Source organism: Pelodiscus sinensis, chromosome 8, assembly GCF_049634645.1.
Source record: "Pelodiscus sinensis isolate JC-2024 chromosome 8, ASM4963464v1, whole genome shotgun sequence".
In the NCBI taxonomy this organism is placed as follows: domain Eukaryota; kingdom Metazoa; phylum Chordata; order Testudines; family Trionychidae; genus Pelodiscus; species Pelodiscus sinensis.
The window spans coordinates 36,303,201-36,325,537 of record NC_134718.1 but is presented as its reverse complement, the minus strand read 5'-3'; the positions used below and the strand labels follow the sequence as shown (position 1 = coordinate 36,325,537).

The 22,337-nt window shown below is 40.6% G+C and overlaps 1 protein-coding gene across 18 annotated transcripts in view; it reads right to left on the bottom strand.

The window, feature by feature from the left end:
• PCDH15 (protocadherin related 15) overlaps window positions 1-22,337 on the bottom strand; it is a 1,467,631-nt gene that overhangs the window by 415,949 nt on the left and 1,029,345 nt on the right. For all 18 annotated transcript variants that reach the window (XM_075935032.1, XM_075935037.1, XM_075935036.1 and 15 more), the window contains one exon: window positions 11,865-11,973. In XM_075935032.1, coding sequence (XP_075791147.1) covers window positions 11,865-11,973 — 109 coding nt within the window. The remainder of the gene's footprint in view (window positions 1-11,864; window positions 11,974-22,337) is intronic.

The window sequence follows — 22,337 nt, the reverse complement described above, 5'->3', positions numbered from 1 at the left end:
GCTTTTGCTAGTCTAGTATGCAGTAGAGGACTCGATGCAAGTGAATAATGCTTTGCGAAGGTGTGATCCAAGGACCATGTTGCGGCTGCGCAAATGTCCTCCAGTGGAACTTTTCCCAGGTATGCCACCGAGGTTGCCACTGCTCTTGTAGAGTGCATCCAGATTGAAGCAGGTGAAGGTAAGATATTAAGTGAATAACATGTGGTGATACATTTCGATATCCAATGGAATATCTGTGATGATATTTTCTTCCCCGTGGTATGGTTTGCAATGGAAATGAACAGCTGTGGAGAGGATCTGAATGGCTTTGTTCTGTTTATGTAAAAGGAGAGAGCTCTTTTGACATTCAGAGTGTGCATCTGTACTTCAAAGGCATTGGCATAAGGCTTTGGGAAAAAAACAGGTTAGCGTATTGTCTGGTTGATGTGAAAGGCTGTACAGACCTTAGGTAAGAATTTTGGGCGCGGATGCATGGACACTCTGTCTTTGAAAAAGATGGTAAAGGGTGGATCGGACATGAGCATGGCCAGTTCACTTACTCTCCGTGCTGAGGTAATTATCACTGGAAAGCCATTTTCTGTATTAAGTGGCACAAGGAACATGTGGCCATAGGTTCAAAGGGTGGTTTTGTTAGTGTTGTTAATACTAGATGGAGGTCCCATGGTTCTCATGGGCATGACACGTCAGGGTATAAGGCTTGAAGAGCCTTCAGAAAGTGTTTGGTTGTGGGATGCGCAAATAAAGTGGTATCATCCACTGGTGCATGGAATGTTATTATTGCTGCTAAGTGCACTCTAATTGAGGCTAATGAGAGGTTGGACTGTTTTAGGTGTAATAAGTATTCCAGGATTACAGGGAGTGGAGCGGTTTGCAGCTATATATTGCGCTTGCTGGCCCAGTGTGTAAAACGGGTCCATTTACTGATGTATGTTTTCCTTGTAGCAGGAGCTCTGCTGTGCAGAAGAACCTCACGGGCTTGCACGGAACACTGGAGCTCTATGCTAGTGAACTGTTGAGGTGCTACGCTTTCAGATGGAGCATCGGGAATTGAGAGGGAGGTGTCCTGATTTGTGGGTGATGAAGGATGTGTGGGACTTGCTGTAGCGTGATTGGATGGCTTTGTGTCATCCTGAGTTGTTGGGGAAACCAGGGTTGGCGCAGCCAACATGGGGCTATAAGGATGATCTTTGCTTTGTCCCTCCATATCTTTATAATGACTCTGTTGAGGAGGGGAAATGGGGGAAATGCGTATAGCAGTGGTGCATTCCATGTTAGAATCAGAGTGACTCCTAAGGATTGTTTCCCTATACCCGCTCTGGAGCAATACATCGTGCATTTTCTGTTGGTTCTGGTGTCAAACAGATCTATGATGGGGTAACCCCGTTGGTTGAATATTTTCATCAGGATTGTGTGGTCTATCTCCCATTCATGTTCCTAAGGAAGGACTCTGAGTGGGGCATCTGCTGTCATATTGAATGCCCCAGGCACATGGCAAACAGATACGCGGATATCTCATGCTAATGCTCAGTTCCAGAGGGCTATGGCTTCTTTGCACAGAGGCTGCGATTGTGCTCCACCTTGGCGATTTATATAGAACATGCATGCCATATTGTCCATGTAAATGTGGATGTGTATCCCTTTGATTTGAGGGAGCAATTCTTGGCATGCCAGGCAGATAGCTCCGAGTTCTAAAATATTGATATGTAGAGCATGTTCTGCAGCAGACCATAGTCCTTGAGCTGTTCTTCCTTCCATCTGAGCACCCCAGCCCATGAGTGATACATCTCTGGTGATGAGTATTGTCAGTTCTGTGGATTGGAAGGGTAAGCCTGTACTTAGGTTGGACATTCTTGTCCACCACTTCAGGAAGGCCTTGACTGAGCATGGGAGTGTTAGTCTTTTGGTCATTGAATGAATAAATGGTTTGTACTGGGTTCAGAGCCAACCCTGAAGACACCTCATAAAGAGTCGTGCATTGGGCACCACGGGGTTGCAGGAAGCCATATGCCCCAGAAGTTGGAGGCAGTCCAGTACGGTGACTGTAGGCATGTCCTGGAGAGATAGTGCCAGGTGACTGATGCAAGTGGATCTGTCAGCAGAGAGAGAGGCTCTGGCTGTGACAGAGTTGAAGTGTGCTCCAATAAACTGGATGGATTGAAAGGGTGTGAGCATTGATTTGGACTGATTCACCAGGAGTCCGAGAGAGTGAAAGAAGCTTAGGACCATGTGAGTGTGGAAGGACTCTGCTTGGGGCATCTGTTGTCATACTGAAATGGCACTCCTGTCTGGACCTTACTTTGACTAGGAAGTCGTCCAGGTAGGGATATATGTGACCCCTTGTCTTCTGAGATGGGCAGTGACTGCTGCTAACATCTTGGAAAATACTCTCAGAGCTATAGAAAATCTGAAGAGCAGGACTGTATACTGAAAATGGTGTGTACCTAAAGTGAAATGGAGAAAACGTCTGTGAGATGGTCTATTGGATATGTGGAAGTATGTATCCTGTAAGTTGAGATAGGAAAATCAGTTGCCCATCTTCAGAGCTGGGATAACTGTGTTTAGGGTAACCATTCTAAATCTCTGTTTCTTTATGTATCTGTTCAGGGATCTGAGATTCAGGATGGGTCTCCACCCGCCAGTCCTCTTTTCTATGAGGAAATAATGGGAATAAAATCCTGTTCTGTGAAATTGTGGTGGAACTGACTCTGTGGCCCCTAGTTGTACTAGGTGATCTACCTCCTATTGTAATATGACCTTGTGAAATGGGTCCCTGAAGAGGGACGGGGTAGGAGGGTGGAGAGGGCGAAGGGAGAGAAAGGGGACGGTGTACCCTAGTGAGATGGTTAGCAGAATCCATTTATCTGATGTAATTAATTCCCATTGATGTCGGAATGGGAGCAGACAAAAATGAAAAAGTTTGGAAAGATTCTGGAGTTCTGGGGTGGGAGGTCTGGTTTTCGGTCTCTCAACTATAATTTCAAATGTGCTTATTTGATTGTGATGGACGGTTGGAGGTGTTACTCTGGGACTGTGACCTCTGCTGCCTATTTCTACCCCACTGTTGGTAAGAGGGGTATTCTTATCTGTAATATTGGAATGGGGGTTGTGGGTACTTCGGTCTATGATATGGTTGGTACCTATATTGTCCTGCTCTTCTTGCAGGTGTTTGGATCCCTAGAGATCTGAGAATGGCTCTGGAGTCTTTCATGGATTGAAGGACTTCAGTAGTCTTCGTGGAAAAGAGGTTTTCCCCTTCAAAGAGCAAATTTTCTACTGCTGGCTGAAGCTGTTGAGGAAAAGTGGAGGAGTTACACCAAGAGGCTCGCCTCATAGTGACCATTGTTGCTGTAGTTCTTGTGGCTGTGTCTGCTGCATCGAGAGCAGCTTGCAACGCTATATGAGAAATTGTCTGTCCCTCAGAGACAATCTCTTTGAAATGTGATTTTTTACTTTCAGGGAGATCTTCAATAAATGTGTTCAGTCTCATGTAACTGTTGTAATCATATTTACTGAGGAGGGCTGAATAATTTGCTACCCTCATTTGGAGAGTGGCTGAGGCATACACCTTTTTGCCAAATGAGTCTAATCTTTTATTCTCCTTGTCTTATGGGGTTGAGTGATTTTGCTGCTTATTTCTTTGTTGTGCAGCATTCTCCACCAAGGAGTTTGGAGGGGGATGTGTAAAGAGAAATTCAGATCCCCTGGGAGGCACGTAGTACTTTTGATCTGTCTTTTTGCTCGTGGGGGGAAATCGATGCTGGTGTCTGCCATAAAGGTTTTGCAGGTTGTAGGATGGCTAGATTAATAGGAAAAGCAATCTTTGAGGATGTACTCGCTTGGAGGATGTTAGTAAGCTCGTGAGGAGTATCCTGTATTTCCTCTATGGGGATATTTAATTCTTGTGCAACTCTTTTAAATAGGTCTTGGAAGGAAGAGACGTCCTCTGAGGTGTTAGAGGATGGCGGTAGAATTGCTTCCCCCGTATCTGATAATGATGTTGTTTGGGCCACATATTCTGCCGTTGACCTTGGGAATACAGGTTCTCATTAACACTCCTCCGAACGTATCTGTGAGGAGATTCAGTAAAGCGTGAAGGAGGCTTATTGATATGCTTAGTTTTAAATAGTCTCTTTTTGTGCTGCTGCGGGGGTTGGTTCCACATTTGCCACTGTGGAAGGTATGCCATGGGTGGGGACATCCACAAATAGAGAGCCCAGGGTGTCATTTGCACTTTGAGGAGATCTGGCTGTATGTGATTGTGGGACACCGTTGACCCTTCTGAATAAGGGGAAAGTTGGGATGAGAAGGCAGCCAATTCCTCTCCCTCTTCTACTGGGGGGGGGGGGGAAGGTGGATCTGATTCATCAGAAAGTAATGAATGAAGGTATCTGTCTTCACTCAAAATAGGGGAGTGAAGCCTTGAAGCAATCTGTAAATCTTTGTTCTCCCTGTACATGATGAGGAGAGTTTTGTGGTGCAGGGGGCTGTGCTAGCTGAGAGGAGCCCGCTGTTTGTACAGAGCTGAGAGGGAGAGCTGTTGCCCCTAGTAATTGAGAAGGAGGGGCAATACTGATTGGGTGCTCTGTCCCTTCTCTAGGTGCCATCATGAGAGGCTGAGGTAGTGGTGGAGCTGCCATAACAGTTTGCATTACCGGGGTATCTGAGGCAGGCATGGAGTGGCCTGATGACTCTTTAAGGGCCACGTTTGAAGTGCTTCCTGGCTTATTACATTGTTCGCCCAAAGTACCTGGGCAGTCAAACGTACTCAGATGGTTCTTATCTGAGTGGTCTGACTTTTTTACCTCAGAGTGCCTCTTTATGGGTTGCCAAGGTAACAAGCTTGCCCTTCTTTTGGAGTGCTTACGGTTTTCATTACTCTGCCTGGAGCCCGGGTAAGAGGCATGTCGCTTGCTGTTCTCTGAGAGGAGCATTTTGAGTTTGAGCTCCTTATCTTTGCGCGATCTTGCTTTAACCTTGGCACAGTGGGGGCAATTTCTCTGAGAGTGAGAGTTCCCGAGGCAGACATCACATCCTTGAAGAGCGCATACCGTTTGAAGCCAGGTGAGCTCATGCTGGCTTATGGCTGTGGCGGCGGTTCAAGATTCGCGCCACTTTTTAAAAAAAACTAACTCTATACTAAACCTAGCTAACAATAACAATAACTAACTATTAATAATATACTATCTAAACTAATTTTTCACAAGTTTTGTTCTGAGGAGAGGAGAACACCACCAAGTTCCGTCCACAGCCGGGGACGGTAGAAAGGAACTGAAGGGAGGGGGAGGCCACACATGCGCATAGCTACCGGGGGAAGCCCGTGCGCTCGGTGCACCATGCATGCACAGCCCCCTGATGCACTGCTAAGCAAAACTCTGTCCAGAGGCACTGGGACACTCAACACCTACTGTGGAGCACCCCCAGCGACACCTCTTGAAGAACTGTTTGTTCCACAAGAGACTAGTGGCTGTCCCAGTTGGTGTGTCTGATTGTGTCACTGAGATCTGTGCAACACAGGTATACATGGACTTTATTCCTCTGCATGGAAAGTAGTAAAGGGCATGGCAGCATCTCCCTGCACATTCCCTCAGGCTTTACTTAGGTGCTCATGCTGGTTGGCATCACCACTGAAGAACAAGCAGGGGCAGGACAAAGAGGCAGATGTATATTTTTTTCTTCCTGCCTCCCACCAGAACTCACCATGGACATGAATACAGCCAAAAGCTGTTTACATTTTTCACACACACCACTCACAGGTGAGGATTCTCCTTGGTTGAGAAGGGGCCCTTGCGTAGCTTGAAACTGCATAAATTTTGAAAGCATAATTCTGATGAAGCTGTGCTCCAGGGAATAAGGAACACAGAGCCACTGGGAAGGCATGGGACTTCATACCGATAGTTCCAGCTTTCTGTTCATCCCACATTAAGTCCCATTCCCCAAAGGTATGACACAAAAATCTCCTTTTTTTGCTACCACCCAGAGATTTTCCATTTCAAGTCATATGACTGTTTGAGATGAGAACAACTATCTAGCTTGAGTAAGCTGAGAGTAAACATATTTGTTTCAATTATGGTGAATATAACAGACGTTAGCCCAGTTCCTAAGAGATAACACCTCCACCTAAAGAGATATTTCAGTTTATTACTGAATAATGACATTCAAAAAATACACTCAATTAGTTAAATTATTTTACGTACTGAACATCATAAATGTGTAGTGCTATGGAAAACAAGAGGAAGGAAGTCTTTAAAGGGTGGTTTTCCATTTTTAAACATACATTAGAGTGGTAGGAGCAGATAAACAAAAGATCAGTGCTGGCCTCAGTAAAGGCTTGGTAAGTGACAGGTCAGACCTATTGTGCAAAGATTTACACATGTACTTAACTTTATGCACTGTAAGAAGTCCCATTAACGTCAAAGGGACTGCTCAAAGTGCATAAAGGTAATTATGTGCAGGTCTGTAAATTTGTCCAGAGACAATATAATAGAGTAATTTTCTACTTACTTACAGAGTGTTTGCTTTTAAGATTTAGGAAGAAAAGAGAAGAGGTATGCAGAGGTGAAAAGGGTGAGGTAAAAAAGGTAGCACTTGAACTACATAATACAAAGCCTGCACTTTTTGCCATAGATTAGAAAGTGCTCCAGAAAGGTTTATTATGGGAGTACTGCATATACTGCTGAAGAGATTAACAACAAAATTACCGGTAATGTTTGTCACTGTTAAGTGGTACTGTGTAGACCCATACACAGTTGTGATGTACAGGGTTTATTGTAAGGAAAATAATAGTTCCTCCAATAGTTAAAAATCTATTGCAGAACTAGAATTTTGCAGGAGCCCTGGGCTCCATTATGGAAATTCTACCCTTTTAGGAGCCTTGCCACAGGGAATGAAAGCTATCAACTCTGACAGTATCTAAAGAAACTCGATGTGTGAGCTAAAATATACCCTGATCATCTTTGTTATAGCATACTGAAAAAGCAATATCTTGTACTAAATAGACACTTTCGTCTATTTGAGAGAGAGAGAGAGAGAGAGAGAGAGAGAGAGAGAGAGAGAGAGAGAGAGAGAGAGAGAGAGAGCAAATGAATAGCATGAATGCTGGATTCTGCTTTATAGAAGTATCCAGAAAAATCAGTAGCTTTCAAGGGTGGTATCAAAACTACAAAAATATCATGAAAACAGGTGTATGCAAGAGTTAAATGTTTAATTAATACACCGGAAATGGAGAGAACTTATGTAAAATATTACACACATACCTGTGTGCACATAACTCCCAGAAGCAAAACAAATGCTCATAGAATATGTTAGAAAGATTTCATTAATTTGAGATGGCCATACTACTTAACAGTGGTGAGGCAACACACAGAGGCCATTTTAAACAAATAGTGATAAAAACTTCACACCACATTTATCAGTTATTTGAGAGTGTATGTATGTAATTTTAAGTATATCAATTATTTGTATTGATAATATACATACATGGATGATTTATTGGATCCCTGTATGAAAGGTACGAGGGTGCTCTTTACTAATTATTAACACTGTATCTATATTCATCACTGACGTGATATTTCTGAAGAATGTTTGGAAACAGATATTTTGGGTGAGTCTGGAGAGTAAAAAGCTACCCAACCAGGACAAGAGGTAGGCAGCCCTTTCTAAAAGTTGCCTAAAAGCAACTAATAGCTTTCATGTAAGGCTCGTTAAGAAAATGTCAAGCCAGTAGCCTTAAAGGCACTATTCCAATAGCCAGGGCAGCCTTCAAATTCTTTAGAACAAGAGAAATCATCTGTATACATGACAAAGAACAATAAAGGAACAGAAACAGATAAAGGCTCAGGAGAATAGATTTATAACCCTCTTTGGGCAGAGCCACACAGTTCAGCCACTTGGGGAATGAATCCCTGGGTGGCAGCATCCTCCATTGCCTAACCATTTAAAAGCAACAGGCCTGACTGAGTTTGGCAACAGTAAGTTTCCCTTTTGACACAAACAGCACCTTCAAAAGAAAATAGCCATTCATTCGCCCAGCATTATGAAGCACCTGGAAAAAAGGGCAAAACAATAAAGTTTTAGGTTTGAGCATATGAGTATTTCTCTTTACTAAACTCTTAAGTTTTCCTTGCAAGCTTTGGTACATTTCATATAGTCCAATTACCTCCATTTTTCTTTTACTGAGAGAAAAGGCTGTCCTGCTAACAGCAAGCTCCCTTTGTCCCTGAGTCTTCATGCACCCATGTCAGTACTCGGGGACAACTCTGGCCACACAAACTTACTCCCCACCCTTTTCTAGGTCTGGGGTCCTGTTCAATGTCCCCACTAACCTTTTCCATTTGTGTGTGAAATAAACGTTTTATGTGCACCAAGGCATGTGTGAATGTGCACCACCATTGGAAACAGAAAGCCTTGCTGCGTGCACGCTGTGATGCAACTGAGTGGCATTTTAATCTTTCCTGAGCAGTCATACAAGTACACAGCCTACAGGGAACACTGGCCCTGTGCTAACATAGGATCCTCCTTTCATCGTAGGCCTAACTTTGGGAAGAGTAAACAATTCTCTATTGGAAGGGATCCATGTAAGGTGAATCCCTCAATTAACAGCTCTCCCATTGCTTCCTTGAGACGTCTATCTGTGTGATTATTTTGATTTTCTCGCTTGTTGTCTTAAGAAAACAGATTAATTCCATTAAAATCCTATGCGGGGCTTTATTTGACATTTTTACATACTGGATGCTTACTTCAAAAGTGTTGTTATTGACGTGTGAATATGCAGTTAGTATTGCATGTGGTACTTCTGGCTTTGTCTAGACTATATCCCTCTTTCGACAGAAAGATGTAAATTAGACATTTTGAAATTGCAAATGAAGCGGGGATTTAAATATCCTGCACTTCATTTGCATAACTGCATAATGGTGTTCTTTCTAAAGTAAAACCACTGTCTAGACGCTGTTCTGTCAAAAATGGCAGTTCAGGAGGAGTACAAGATCTTTTGAAAAAGCCTGCCGTTTTCTAGATGGCAGTTTTACTTTCAAAATGGCACTTGTTCGAAAGAGCACCATTACGCGATTATGCAAACGAAGTGCAGGATATTTAAATCCCCGCTTCATTTGCAATTTCAAAGTGTCTAATTTACATCCCTTTGTCAAAAGAGGGAAGTAGCCTAGACACAGCCTCTATGTATATAGAGAAACTAAGAATTCTTCAAGAATCGTTAAAATGTGCAATCTTGTATGATGCTGCCAATGTGCCACACTACATACTGCAGGGGTGGCCAAACGTATTATCCTCTGAGCTGCATAAAGCAATCTTCAGTTTGAAAGCTAGAGAGCATCTGCCAGGGATCAGGGATTTAGTACCACTCCTACTGAAGCCCTGAAACCCAGCAGGTGCACCCTATGGGTGCTGAAGCCTGAGACCCCACCCCTTTGCCTGAGAAGCCCCTGCCACATCACCCCACTGTAAGGCAGAGGTCCCAAGCTCCCTTCCTAGTTGGGTAGATAGAGAATGGGGAGAACTGAGGGTCTCTGCGAGCAGCACTTTAACAGTAAAAGAACTGCTTATGGCTCATAAGTCATGGTTTGACTATCCCTGATATATTTGAAACCAGATGACAATATAATATGAAAAAATATTCATGAGTCAGGAGCTACCCACAGGTTGGGTAAGTAGGTATATGTAGACCTGCCATCTCTACTGAAATATGGTTTGAATCCTGAATGTCAATGAATGTAAAAGATAACATATGAAAAGTTTCCAAATGTCAGGTTTTCAAATGTCAAGATGACAGATGCTATACAATTGGAAATCAAGTATTAAAGTGTTACATTGTTAAGTTTAGTTCTGTAGACATTAGCCTTTGCCATAAGGTGCATCAGCTAGTTTGATCCGAAAGCACCATTAAATTCCGGTCAAAACCTTGTGTCAGACACTCGGAAGAGGATGAGGGTCAATACCCAAGTGAAAGCTTAACAGTCACAACATACCTTAAAGCAAGAGGACTCAAAATCACATGCTTCTCTGAGAAACAAATTATCTCCTAATAACTTTTATTCCTAATGGGAAAATTAGGTGAATTGTTATTTGAACACAGTAACTTGAACAATGCTCAGGGAGATCTAACTGCATTCTGCAACTTGACCTGCCATGGTGCAAATGTAGGACAGTTACTCAAATGGGCCACAGAAAAAAATGTAGCAAATTTAAAAATGTTCAATTATTATCTAATTAGTAAAAATAGTACATTCACTGCATCGTCCAGTACTTCTAGTTTAAGTAATTTCCAACAGCAAAGTGAAATCTTACAATATCTGTGATAGAGATTCACATTTAGGGATTTCCCCATTGTAGACCATGTAATGAGAAAGAGCTGAAAAGTGAGACCAGCAGATAATTCATTTTAATGATATGGTTGACAAACTGCTTCAAAAACTTAGAATATCAGCCTGCATTCTCATATAGCACACTAAATTCACTGAATAATCTAGTTCAACTCCTTTACAGATGAAGGCTGTCAATTCACCAATGTATATCATGATGCTTCTTGTGAAGTTATTTAAAATCCCCAGTAGCAGGGGATGCAAGCTGAAAAGCAGTGCATACAGGAAAAGAAAAGGCATATTTCAAACCAAAAAAGGTTCCTTTTGTAGACTAAAATAAAAATAAAGGTATTACTAAAACGATCACTTTATTTTTTCCCCATAAAGATTTAAAACAGGATTTATTGTGTGTACGTTAGTATGTTCCAGTTATCTTCCTATTATACATTTGAATTTTAAAAATGCATCATTTCCTCCTCTTCCTCAAAAAAAATCCAGTCATCTGAAGGTTACAAGCAAATTGCATGGGACCCCTGTGTTTATGCAAACCCTATAATTTCTCAGTTCATGGATCAGAGGAATATCACTGAGGAGAACATGTCCTGGAATTCATATCCTGTGGGGAGGGGAGGTTTGGCTGGGATGGTCAATCATTGTTTTAGCTCTTTTTCCTATTAGCCCATAGAAGAATTGGAGGAATTTACTCATACCTGTCCAAAAGGTAAAGGTAAAATGGCAGAATACAAGTCCCCCACAATAAAGAAAGGGGTATCTGCATGAACCCCTTCTTGAACTGCCCAGGGTCAAGAGAGATTATGGACTCTGAATACAATCTGATGCAAGGGAGAAGGGGCAGGTTACAGCTTTAAATGCAAAAAAATAAAGAGTAAGTAGATGATACCAAGATAAACCCAAATTTCTCTGTGAAGAAAAGTTCAGTTTGGTTTTTAGAAGCAAAATCACCCTAGTCATCTCCTTACACAGCAATGCTGGCAAAACCCCATTGTGGATGCAGTTATGCTGACATGTTTTTGTGGGCCTACCTACTGTTATTCAAGGAGGCAGTGTTCTTATGCCAACAGAACTCCAGTCAGAATAAGTTACATCAACAACAGGGTACTCTGCCAGTATATCTGTATGAAGAAAGCATTTATAATGTAGACAGAGGCGCAGTTTGTGTTTGTGCCTATGAAAAAGAGCCCAGGATTATTATTATCTTATCTCGCTATTCCTCAGCAGAATTGGAACACGGTCTAACTGAGAGTGCGGATAAGCATCTTTCATACTTTTCTTCCTTGGCTGATTCCTTATTTTCACTGGCTGAAGCGGAAGATTCTGAATCTAATCTAAATAAATAACAATATATTTAATAATCCAAAATGGATAAAATAACAAAACTGCAATAAAATGTAGTTGAGTGGAAAAATATCAAAGACCCTATCAACCACAACGTGAACTTATTATTGTTTCAGCTTTTCCACTTAGTTTTTCTCTGCCTGATTCTAATACCGTGACTGATTATGAATGACAGCAAGATTAGCAGATACCAACCAAGTAGGATGGAATAGACGATGTGTGGTCGATCAGTAGGAGGCTGGATGTTTTTGTCCTGATCTATAGCTTCTATTGGTGGAGTGACATTGATGGGGTTCACTCGTGTCTGAAATGAAAATTAGGGAAATTAGAGTTGATAAATTACAAAGTCTGTTTGCAGTTCTTCCGATTTAGTGTAAATTTTTTTCTACATTGGATATTTATGTAAATGTCAAAGAAATTACAGGTAACCTGTAAGTATACAACATAACAACAAGGATGCATCTTTTGTGAAATGTAAAATTAAGTATGCAAAACTAAAAACATCAAGGGGGTTAAACTTGGCATATAGAACATATGTCCCTATTGTATTTTTCTTTAAAGAATCCATACTATCTTAAAAATAATATATCTTGACAAAGCCTCCAATACTGAAAATAGTAAATACTTAACTTCACTACTGTAAGTAGCCCCATTGATTTGGGACTACCCAGGGTAATCAAGTTAAGCATATGTGTAATTGTTTGTAGGACCAAATCCAAAAAGAATACCAGATATTAATTGGCTTCTAAATTATTTATGTTTATTTATTTTCTATTCTATCAATGTACTTTGGGAATATAGTAATACTTCACAATATGCAGGCAATTAATACAAACTCATTTTGTGACTCATTATGAATTCAAATGACAACAATATGAATAATATATGTTCCTCAAGAAAATTCAAAGGAATGCTTTGGTACCATAATGAGAGGCGTATTTGAAATTGGCATCTGATAGACAGATATTCCATTGTAATAAAGCAATTTATATAAAAACCCAGACACACAGTGGCCTTGTGATCAGATTATAGGAGTAGAATGTAGGCACTTCTGAATTGCACTCCTGGGACTGAGAATGACATGTTATTCAACCTTTTTCAATCTTGATTGTCAGAGCTCTTGGAACATTGAGGCCATGTGTACACTAGGCACTTTTGTTTGTATAACTTATGTTTCTTGGGGATGTGAAAAAATACTCCCTGAGCAGCATAAATTACACCAATAGAACTGGTGGTGACAGTTCTACATCAGTGTGCAATGATCAGCTGCTGACATAGCCACCACCACTCATTGGGGTTAGTTTACTTCTCTCCTGTCAGCACAGAATGGCTACATGTGTGATCAATAGTCATGCCCCTACATCTGTACAGCTGTACCACTGTAAATTCTCTAATGTAGACATGGTCATGATTTGATTTGAAAGTAATAGATGGATAACCTCTTAATGCCATTTTTACACTTACTATTCACCATAGCAGTTTAAGTTTGCACAATTTGTAATAAAGCAAGTAGTAAGATCTAGACATTTTATCAGTTTTAGAAGAATTTTTGATGCATTACAACACACATGGGATGTTTTAGCATCAGTCCATGCATACCCTGCCATAATGTAACACTATGATCAGTTGAAGAGTTTAGGGAAAACTCAAAGCATATTGGAATTAAACTAAACAGATGTGCTTTGGAATAAAGATGAAGATACTTTCATATTGCTTCAATAATCTGTGAATAATGAAAGTATCTTTTACATAGATTCTAATTAGAATTCCGCAAGACAAAAAAGAAAGAAACTCATCAAATGTTAATGAGTTTGTGAAAAGAACAGCATTTTCCATTCTTATCTCAATATGTGCTCTTTAAATATTTTTAATAAGAGGTGATTGGTGATTTTCAAAGGACACTTCAATTTCACACATTTTAAATGGAGATATAGAGATTTGTTTCATATCTGAATTTTACAAAATTTCACCAGAACACATGCTTTTGCAAGACAAGGGGAAAATTATCCTGGACCAAATATGTGAATTTTTGCCAGTATAAAAAAATTTCATCTTAAAAGCATATATTGCTAGTCTCATCAATCACTGTTAAAATTTCATCCAGAGAGAGAGAGCATTACTTGAAAATACTGTATGTCCCCATCTAAAGCTGATTGAAATGTACTGTTGGGTTTAGGTAAAGTGGTGACTAAAGTTAGGTAAAAAGATTTAGTTTTCTTCACTGCCAGTTTGTAAAGTTACAGTGGATAGGCAAGTTAAGTATAGACTTAGGGGATGTAATTGATTAATGGTTTCAAAAGAAGTTTTTAAAATGTCTGGTTAAAAACCTTCCTGATATTGGAAATAGGAGTGCCAATACTCATGCATCAACAGTTTCTAGATGAGTTTGGAATGGAGGGGAGAGAAATGGTTTGCTTTGGTGAAATTATTAAATATTTTCTGCTGAAAAGCAAGACATGTTTTTGTTAATCTGCCAAAGCAATACTTTACAAATATTTTCAGTGCAAAATTGTTCAGGTATAAATGGTAGAGATGTTCACTATTTTACGTCTATCTTTGTCTTCTGATTTTATACACTATGGCTCTGGTTCTGAAAACACTTGCTCTCAAAAAACAATGTGAGAAATCCCTTTGATTTCAATGGTACTAATCATCTTCATAAGTGTTTGCAGAATCATGCCCTATGTTTTGATATTAACTTGCTTCAATTAAAAATCAGAAATCATTCTTCCCATAGGAAGCAAAGAAAACCACAGTGGATGTGTTTCAGTGCCATATGGGACTAATTTTTATCCAGCCTAAATTCTCACTGAATTTCAATTTAGTATAATATTCCTAATTTTCTCTGTTAACCCATTGTGTATCTTTGTTAAGCATAGAATTTCAGCCGTAGAAATGAACTAGGAAGACAATACAAAGTTGGCTTTAACCATGTGACACGTAGTTAGTTGCCTATTGTTTTCATTTTACTTTCTGTCATTACAAATTACTTACTAGTTGCTCTGGTATTAAACTGACAGATTCTATAGTTGTTTCATAGTCCCAAAAAGAGATAAGGACCACTCTGCTTGTATAAATAGATTATTATAAAGCACTTTGAAATTCATCAAGATGAAGGCTCTCTGTCCATTTAAGATAGTATTATAGATAGTTTAGTATTAATTAAGTTCACCTGACACTTTTCATTATAAAGCACTGTTTTCAATTGCTTTATAGACTTTGCTAAACTTTAAAACATTTAGGGTGAAAATTTCTATGCCTGAGTGCCTGCCTATGCCTGGGTGCCTGCCTCAGGCTTAATATTTTGGAAAAAATAAATCAGCAAAAAATAATCTGGTTGATGCTTAGAACAGGGGTAAGGCAAGTAATTACATTGTTTTCCCACTGTTTCTGATATTCATCGATTTTAAGACAAAAAAGGACTGTTAGGATCATCTAGTCAGACATGTAGCACAAGACAAGTTAAAGAACTGCACAAACTAATTTCTGCATTAAGTAGGGACAGAAGTTAATTCTTCCAGTCATCATTCTACTACCTAGACCACAAGATCACTCTTCTCCTGTGATCCCTTGCCTCATTCATTATACATCTTCCATCTTCCAGCAACAAATGAGGCAGGGATCCTACAGCCAACAGACACATTAATTACACATTCAAGACTCATTCTGTGAATTCAATGAGGCAAGGTCTTGAGAAAATATGTGCCCATGTAATTAAAGACTGTATAATAATGCATACACACAAAGAATATAAAGCCACCTGAATACTTGCATTTCCTAATTTCTGAGTGCATGACTTCTCAACCTTGATGTTATTTTAATGTAGCTTTTTGCATGTATGAATACACAGTGGGTGGTATAGGGCAACAGTACTGAAATAGATGAGGGGGAGGGAAATGAATATGTTCAGAAATTCAGGTCTGATGTACAAGTCAAAACCCTCAGGGCAATATGTGCAAGACAAGGAAGATTTTTCCTCAAGAATGATCCTGTTTTTAATATCTTTTTTTTGCTTCTGGTGAGATTAAAATAATTTTATTGGCATTTTAGACTTTTCTCCATATTTAATACTCAATAGGTCCTCAGTGCATAAATACTTCCCCATACAGCTTATGCAAGTTAGTGTTGAGCTCTCATAATGCACCTGTACATAGGACATTTCTGATGGCTGACATAACTTATTTTAGAACGTAACATTATTTTAATAGAAATCATTGTCATGCATTTACATAAGCTCTAATTTCATTTTTATGCAGCATCTGTTCTTCCCTCTATAATTTATATAACCTCAAAACATAATGCTACAAATAATCTAGTATTCCAAGAAGTTTTACAAAATCCTGCCAAACTTTAAACAACTTCTGAAACATTCAGGGTCACATCCTGAATAAATTATTTGAAGGTTTTTTTTGTGTGTGTGTTTTTGTTGCTGAAATCAGTTCTTGAAAAATACATTGCTTTCACATAAAGAAACCCTTTTAAATAGGTTACTCTTCAGAGGTAGTGATCCAAAAAGGTAATTCTTTCAAAGGAAGTCCTAATTGTTTGCTAGCTATAAGGACAGGATATTGGAAATCTTTCCCTATGCCGTTTGGCAATATACAGAATTTTCATGAAAACTCATTGAATACGGAGTCTTAAAGAAAACTAATGCATGTAATGTAAACTAAGTTGTTTATCAGTGTCAAAACAATTACACTTTATACCCTAAAAAATCAAGGGCACGTGCTCTTAAAAAATGAAAGCTGGCTGTCTTCTGACAAACTCTGCTGTACTATATTGATTTAAGTGAAATATGTGTCATTAAAATTCTTATTGTGAATGAAGAAGAGAGTTAATAAGTCACAAAATGATGGGCATTAGCTTTACACCCTCTCTTTATTATTCATGAAGTTTGGAAGGCAAACAAAGAGACTTTTATTAAAAACTATACTATTCAATCTGAATTTGCAATGAATTCCTGCTTGCTTACCGAAAAAAAGTTTCTTTGACAGATAGTATATTTTTTTAAAAATCAAGAGAAAGTTCAACAAAAGACAAGGAACAGAATGTTCCTGCCCCTTGTGCAGTGACCAGGACCAAGGAGCACAAAGTGAACCTTTCCTGAACCCATAAGGACTCACATTATCCCAAAGGGATGAGGAAGGAAAGGGTAGGCTGAGCCCATTCTAAGAGAAGACTTCCATGCATCCCTGGAATGGAATCTGGAAGGGATGTACAGAAACCCTTGTAAATGCCCTGTGGGGTAATATGACTTCACATTCACACCATCGTCTAACGTGTGTTAATTTAAAGCTTTAGCTAAAAGCTACAGCGGTAGTTTAAACACACAATGTTAAGAGCATTAGTTAATTTCTAAAAATAATACTTATTCAAACCTTATCTAGTCCATCAAGTCTACATAATGGAGTTAGAAATCGAACAAAAATAAGCATTTCTACAAGACTTTTGCTAGTCCCTGTTTTCAGATCAGCTGTAAACACTAGGGGTGCGTCTAGTTTGGTAAGATTTTGAGCAAAAGCAAGTGCTTTTGCACAAAAACTTGCCAGCTGTCTACACTGACCGCTTGAATTTGCGCAAGAGCACTGACTTTGTAATGTACAAAATCAGTGCTTCTTGCACAAATACTTTCATGCTCCCGCTTGGGAAAAAGCCCTCTTGCGCAATACTTGCGCAAGAGGGCCAGTGTAAACAGGGGAGAACTGTTTTGCGTAAAAAAGTACCGATGGCTAAAATGGCGATCAGGGCTTTCTTGCACAAAATCGTGTCTAGACTGGCCACGGATGCTTTTACGTAAAAGCACTTTTGTGCAAAAGCATCCGTGCCAATCTAGACGTGCTTTTGCGGAAATACTTTTAACGGAAAAACTTTTCTGTTAAAAGTATTTCTGCAAAATCACGCCAGTCTAGACGCAGCCTAGATGAAAAGCCTCCCACAATATGGGCCAGATCCTGGTCCATGGCTCTGTTCTCTTTGTACTTCCCCTGTACTGCAAGGTCAGACTGTTCATTGGAGTTCCCCTGATGCAGGTGCAGGCAGGCCCATAATGGGAGAGGGCTAAGGAGGCAATTCCCCTGGGGCCCAGTGATTCAAAGAAGCAGGATTCCCAGCTGCTGCCGCTGCTACTGTGCCAACAGCAGTGGTCAGCAATGGTCAGCCTCAGGCCCATTAAATCTCCTTCCTGGTGCCACTTCTTCCACCAAAGGTGTAACCCCTTCTGGGAGTGTGTAGCCAGCTCTCCCCCACCTTGCCTAAGGGTCATGGAGGCTGTCAGCACCCCTGGGTGCAGGCAAAGGTTAAATGGGTGCAGTACTCTTTTGCAATCCCTGGGCAAGAGAAAGAAGAAAAAGGATGAAGGAATGATTGAGGAAGAGGAAGGCAAAACGTAATAAATTGGCAGCATGAAGACTTTTCTGTAATTTCTGTTTCTCATTGCAGTCAGAATAGGAAAATACATATGTGCCTGAAAATAATAATTAATGCCAAAGGTTAATCTGCTTTTTCAAAACTAAAGCAATATTCACTTTTTGATAGACACAATTCTAATTGCATATAGTATTCAACATCTCAGTTTCAAACATTCGGTCCTTTTCCCAGTCAGCAAATTTAGCATCGAACAAAATTAAAAGGCCATAATAAAAGTTAAAATTATTTATTCATGATAAAGTTCATGTTTCCTGAGGATTTTGTAATTGGAGTGTATCTAGATGTCATCTGTGTGTCTGTTTTAGTTAAAACACCTCTTCACATGCACCTGAAGACTAGATTTGTCAATATAAAGACAAACCAGAATTAACGCATAAATTTTTAATAGCAAGAGCAATGAACCGTTAAAACCATTTGCTAAGTGTCATGGAAGAGTCTCCATCACTGACAACTCTTAAATTAGGATTGGATGTTTTTGTAAAAGATATACTCAAGGAATTCTCTTGTGGAAGTTTCAAGATTTGTGTTATATGGGAGGTCAGTCTAAATCAGTGGTGGGAATCCTGTGGCCCATAGGCCACAAGTTGTCAATCAGGCTATTCTACTGGCAGGGCATGAGACAGTTTGCTGCTGTTGAGCATCAACAGGTATGGCCCGTGCAGCTCTCAGTGGTCACAGTTTTCAGTTTTTGAGCCAATAAGAGCAATCGCAAGTGGTGACCAGCGCATCCCCATGGCCCTAATGTAAAAAGTAAAGCTTATTTGATTAAAAACTGAAACTTGTATGTTGTTATTTTATTTATCATGAGGTATGGTTACTTTATGCTTATTTATTGAAATGAGAACATATTCTCTGAGGTGCCACAGGGCTAACACGGCTACCCTTCTGATGCTTCCCCTTACTGGTTAGTCTCATCAAAAGGTCCTACATATATCCTGTCTCATGTTCCACATCTAACATTGCCTTCAAGCTTGAGGAATTATTCCATTTTTTTCTTTCTTTGGTAGCAGGCTTTCCCAGAGCTTTGTAAGATTTTAGGTACAATGACTTCAAGCTTAAATCTCTAGGAAAAGACTCACTCAACCAAGTGAGTTATAAAATCAAGAACACATATTCCTGCGCATCCAGAAATATAATTTATGCTATCATGTGCCGAAAGTGTTCGTCCGCTATGTACATTGGACAAATGTCTCAGACACTTCGCCAAAGGATCAATGCCCACAAAACAGATATCAGACAGGATCACAAAGAAAAAACAGTTTCTTGCCATTTCAACCAGAAAGTACATTGTCTCAACGACTTGATTACCTGCATCCTGCTTCAAAGACCTTTTAAGACTTCACTTCAAAGAGAATCCTCTGAACTGTCATTCATGCTTAAATTTGATACTTTACACTCAAATTTGAATAAAGACGCTAATTATCTTACCCATTACAAAGATAGCTTCCCCAATTATCACCTCTAATAACATTAGCTCACAGACATTTACCTTCCCCCCTTCTCCCACCTCCATCCCCCTTCTGTTCTGAAATTTGATTTGTCCTTTTCATATGTGTTCATTTTTTTAAATTGTATCCTTTGGTATATATGGTTGTGACAATTTTCTTCCACTATTTGATCTGAGGAAGTGGGTCTGGCCCACGAAAGCTCATCACCTATTAAACCATCTTGTTAATCTTTAAAGTGCTACACAGTCCTGTTTTTTGTTTCAGCTGCACCAGACTAACACAGCTACATTTCTACCACTATTCAGCACCAGTGTCTGTGTATGTGCGTTGAGAGTAGTAAGAAAAAAAAACAGTTGATAAAAACCTTGATTCCTGCAAAGGATAACTAGACATGGAGAAACAAGACAAGAACAGTTCTTTCCAGTCTTATGTACCTTCATACCAGAAATGAGCTCCTTCCTTTATATGCAAATTTTAGTGCTGATTTTCCTCTTAGATCATGTCTATATAGGAAAAGTTATGCACAGGATAGTGTATGCACAGGATAGTGTACCCAGGCATCTGCATGGGTAGTGTAAACATAGTACAGACCCTCCATACATACTTGCTTTGCTAGCCTGCTCTGCAGCCTACACTGACCTGCTTTCGCTTCCATTGTTATCTGCTCCACTTGGATTCAAATTAGCTTAGATAGGGCTAAACCAGCCACAGGTTCTTCTGGGTTGACTAGAGCTGCATGAATTTTTTCTTATGAATAGTTTATTTGATGAAAAATGCAGTTTTGACTGACCTAAAGCAATCTGCAAATTTAACGTAAATCACTTCAACCATTCACAAAGCAGTAAGAAGGAGAAGGAAGTGTGATACTCCTGCCACTTTGCATGCCTTCATTACTGTTAGCCTAGTGACTAGGGAACTTCCCATGGTGTGAGATCCATGTCTGAATCCCTGGTCTGGAAACAGACTTTCTATGCATCAAAATTTCCATAACAACTATATCTGGTCAGACCAAAGGTCCATCTAGCTCAGTGTCCTATCTTCTGACAGTGGCCAATGCCAGATGCCCAGAGGGAGTGACCATAATAGGGAATCATCAAATGATCCCTCTCCTGTCATCCATTACCAGGCTCTTACAAAAGAGGCTAGAGACACTATTCCTATCCATCCTGGCTAATGGACCTAACCTCCATGAATTTACCTTGCTCTTTCTTGAACCCCTCTAAAATCCTGGTCTTCATAATATCCTCTGGCAAGGTTGACTTTGCACTGAGTGAAGAAACATTTCATTTTATTTGTTTTAAACCTGTTACCTATCAATTTCATTTAGTGACCCCTTAGTACTTATGTTTTGGGAATAAGTAAATAACTTTTCCTTATTCATTTTTTTTGCACACCTCATGATTTTATAGACCTCTATCTCCTTATTCTCCTCTTTTCTAAACTGAAAAGTCCCAGTCTTTTTAATCTCTTTTCCTATGGGACTCATTCCAAACCTATAATTTTTTTAGTGCCCTTTTCTACTGCCAATATATCTTTTTTGAGATGAGGTAATCACATCTGTGCACAATATTCAAGATATGTGTGTACCATAGTTTTATATAGAGGCAATAGGATATTCTCGGTCTTATTCTCCATTCCTTTTTTTTAATGATTCCGAATATTCAGTTTACTTTTTTGCCTGCTGCTGCACATTGAGTGGCTGTTTTTGGAGAACTAACCAAAATGACTCCATCTTGAATAGCAGCGAGGACTAACTTCAGTTAGTCTATAAGGTGACACAGGACTCCTTGCCGCTACCCCTCTGATACAGGCAGTCCCCGGGTTACGTACAAGATAGGGACTATAGGTTTGTTCTTAAGTTGAATTTGTATGTAAGTCGGAACTGGCTCCAGATTCAGCCGCTGCTGAAACTGATCAGTAGCTGACTACAGGAAGCCCTAGGCAGAGTTGCTCTGCCCCCAGCTCCCTGGAATCAGCCGCTGATCAGTTTCAACAGCAGATGAATCTGGACTCATGGGACAGAACAGCTGGGGCGCTGCCGGGTAGGTCCCCGCAGGACCAACCCGGCAGCACCCCAGCTGCTCTACCCCAGGCGTCCCGCAACAAAAGCCTGGTCTGCTGGAGGGGGGGTCACACTAGCTGCGCCCCCTCCCCCTCCCAGCAGACCAGGGAGACCCGAGCAAAGCCGTGAAGGCGCAGAGGTCCCGCCGCCTCTGTGGCTTTGCTCCAGTCTCCCTGCTGTGCTGTGGGGGAGTTCCCCCAGCACAGCAGGGAGACCCGAGCAAAGCTGCACAGGCGGCAGGACCCCGCTGCCCGTGCGGCTTTGCTCCTTTGCCCTGGAGCAAAGCCGCACAGGCGGTGGGGTCCCCCGCTTCTGCGGCTTTGCTCCTGTCTCCCTGCTGTGCACAGGAGCAAAGCCGCACGGGCAGCGGAGCAAAGGGGCAAAGCCGCACGGGCAGCGGTGTCCCGCCACCTGTGTGGCTTTGCTCGGGTCTCCCTGCTGTGCTGGGGAGTCCCCCCCAACACACCAGGGAGACCAGGAGCAGCTTTTCTCGCCCCGGAGGACGCGGTGGCGGGACCTGTGCGCTCTGGGTGGTCCCACCGCCCGTGAGCTCCGGGGCAAGAAAAGCCCCGTTTGTAAGTGCGGATCCAACATAAGTCGGATCCGCGTAAGTCGGGGACTGCCTGTACTTATCTTGAATAGTTATAGCTAAATTAGCCCCCACCATTTTGTATATATTGCTCGGATTTTTTTCCAATGTTCATTACTTTACATTTATCAACATTAAATTTC